Source organism: Dendroctonus ponderosae, unplaced genomic scaffold, assembly GCF_020466585.1.
Source record: "Dendroctonus ponderosae isolate FM_Combo_2020 unplaced genomic scaffold, Dpon_F_20191213v2 Dpon_F_20191213_4, whole genome shotgun sequence".
Classification (NCBI taxonomy): domain Eukaryota; kingdom Metazoa; phylum Arthropoda; class Insecta; order Coleoptera; family Curculionidae; genus Dendroctonus; species Dendroctonus ponderosae.
This window is the reverse complement of record NW_026018611.1, coordinates 1,423,720-1,426,061: the sequence shown is the minus strand read 5'-3', so window position 1 is coordinate 1,426,061 and position 2,342 is coordinate 1,423,720. Positions and strand designations below refer to the sequence as shown.

Below are 2,342 nucleotides of genomic sequence, written 5' to 3'. Positions count from 1 at the left end.
CCTTTTTAGAAAGTGAACCATGGATGGGGAAATGTTGGCAGTTTTCTCAAAAAATGCTTGAATTCAAGAAGTTTTAGATTTGCGTGGTTTTCTTTGAGTAGCAAAATCCACTTGAACATGACGCTGCTTTTTTCGAAGTTTCTCAAGAACCATTCGAGCCAGAGAATTCGTCCCTGGATCCGCCCTTGGCAAATTGGTTAACTTTTCACCAATAAAAATGTCGATTTGTTCGAAAATTCTCAACTTAAGCGAAAATTAAGCTAGAATTCCATTCGAAAGGGCAAAGTTTGTTTGCTGCATCGCCAAAGTTTCGGTTTGCTACCATCATCGGGGGTAAAACAGGAAATTTGTGGAAATTGGTTATTTTTTCAGGAGTAAGTGTCGATCTATGTTCAGATTCATATCACAAGAAACGGTTGAGAAACCTCTGGAGAACCTCATTCGAACGCGCAAAGTTTCGGCCCGAACTCGATTCAGGGTTATTTTGCTACCATCATCAGGCATCTCAAACGTGTTGTTTAGTTAGAGTCTAAAAAATGTATCGGAAGCCACAAATGGGTCAGAAATGCTCTGCTCCATAAATACTGAAGATCTCAATTCTCCTCCATGGTCAATTTTTTTTCAATTTTTGATAATTGTTCGAAAATTCGCATCTCAGGCGATATTTAAGCGGGCAGCTTTCGGTAAATTTCCTTGGAAGGCACAAGGTACCGTTCATCAATGTTGAAAGTTTCAGCTCGCCACCATCATCAGGAAATTCAAAAGAAATTTTCAAAATTAGTCAATTTTTCGAACCCATCACAATTGCCAATCTCTGTTTAAAAATTTGTATCTCGAGCACTGATCGAAGTAAAAGCTACCGCGTGATTTAATTGCAAAGAGGACAGTCCCTTTCATATCATCCTGAGAGTTTCTGTCAACCGTCATCATCAGGAACCTCAGAGAAAATGTTTGTAACTGGCAAATTTTTCACGAGTACAACACACGATTTTGGTTTTGAAAATTCGTCTTGTGAGCGGAAAAAGAAGCCATAGTGGCAACGCTCGGCGAATTTGGCATAGTGAGTGTTCCGCAATTGAACCAGAATATTCGAGTGCTGCCAAAGGGCTATCGGTCGTAACAACGTTAATGAGGAAATTCGAGTAGTTTTGACCCAGAAAGCGAAATTTGAATATCAGACACTTAGGAGCAAGATTATGCCAAAATTTCATGTTTTCCGTGCCGTTTTTGCTCATTTCTCGGAGGGAAAATGAGCAAGAACGCTCATTTGTACATCATTCTAGAGAGAAATAAATTTCCTTATCAGAAAGTGAACCAGGGAAGGGGAAATGTTGGCAGTTTTCTCAAAAAGTGTTTGAATTCAAGAAGTTTTAGATTTGCGTGGTTTTCTTTGAGTTGCTAATCCACTTGAACATGACGCTGCTTTTTTCGAAGTTTCTCAAGAACCATTCGAGCCACCGAATTCGTTTTGGCATCGTTGGATAGAGAATTGAATGGGGGGGTCATGACCCCCATGACCCCCCCCCCTGGATCCGCCGTTGGTGCTTGGCGCTCTTGAAGACGGACGCTGAGCGAGACCCTTATTTAAAACACATGCATTATCTCCCGAAAAATTAACGCATAACCGACCACCTTGCAGACTCAAATGTGGTCAAAATGTCCGCCATCCAGCTGCTTTTCGTGCTGCTGATCTCCCCCGCAGTGTTTGCGTCACGCTTGCCGCATCCGGTCCTCCTCCAAGGGAAAGCCAACAAAATCGCCTCTTTCAACACGTCCTGTGATTCCCAAACGTTCAACATCACGGTAGCCACGACTCGACCATTCAAAGGCGTGGCCTTTGCCAGAGACTTCGCTCATGAGTGCCTGGTGCTTGGTAAGATCCACATCTTCCTCATCCTCTGAGCAATTTTTACCAGCGGCTCTTCTTCACCAAAGGCACGGGCATTAACGAGCTGTTCCTCAGTCTGCCGGCTGCAGGTTGCGGAGTGCGCCTGAAGACATCTGTGGACGAGGGTGGCCTAGCTCGGATGACATATGGGGTGGCGCTGGTGCTGCAGCAGGACCGCTACTTGAGGCAGATCTCCGACCAGGATCAAATGGTGCACTGTGAGGTGAAAGATGAGGCGTTTCTCGTCAAAAGCCCGCCGATGATTGACGCCGTGAAGGGGGAAATCAAACGGAGCAAAGCCAATCACCGGTAGGTTCTGATCGAAATTTGGCGGTATTGAGGCCAATTGTATATACTTTCCTGACTGTGTTTCAATTCCAAATCAAATTCATTCCTGGGTTTCAGTCATTTATTGTCTCTATTTATTAATCAAAATACGTTTCGGTGTATTTTT

The 2,342-nt window shown here is 43.8% G+C and overlaps 2 protein-coding genes across 2 annotated transcripts in view; one reads left to right on the top strand and one right to left on the bottom strand.

Moving 5' to 3' along the window:
* LOC109543015 (tetratricopeptide repeat protein 28) overlaps positions 1 to 2,342 on the bottom strand; it is a 39,796-nt gene that overhangs the window by 20,174 nt on the left and 17,280 nt on the right. The gene's annotated exons all lie outside the window — the stretch shown is intronic.
* On the top strand, positions 1,543 to 2,280 carry LOC125504147. The gene is made up of 2 exons (XM_048665650.1): positions 1,543 to 1,873; positions 1,936 to 2,280. Exons 1-2 carry the CDS (start codon positions 1,657 to 1,659, stop codon positions 2,199 to 2,201), a joined length of 483 nt encoding a protein of 160 aa, XP_048521607.1. The 5' UTR covers positions 1,543 to 1,656; the 3' UTR covers positions 2,202 to 2,280.

Bases quoted from the DNA above. Each gene is read 5' to 3' on its own strand.
- LOC125504147 (XM_048665650.1), top strand. From the start codon at position 1,657: ATGTCCGCCATCCAGCTGCTTTTCGTGCTGCTGATCTCCCCCGCAGTG. The intron at 1,874-1,935 runs GTAAGATCCACA...TCTTCACCAAAG, and splicing joins TCATGAGTGCCTGGTGCTTG to GCACGGGCATTAACGAGCTG.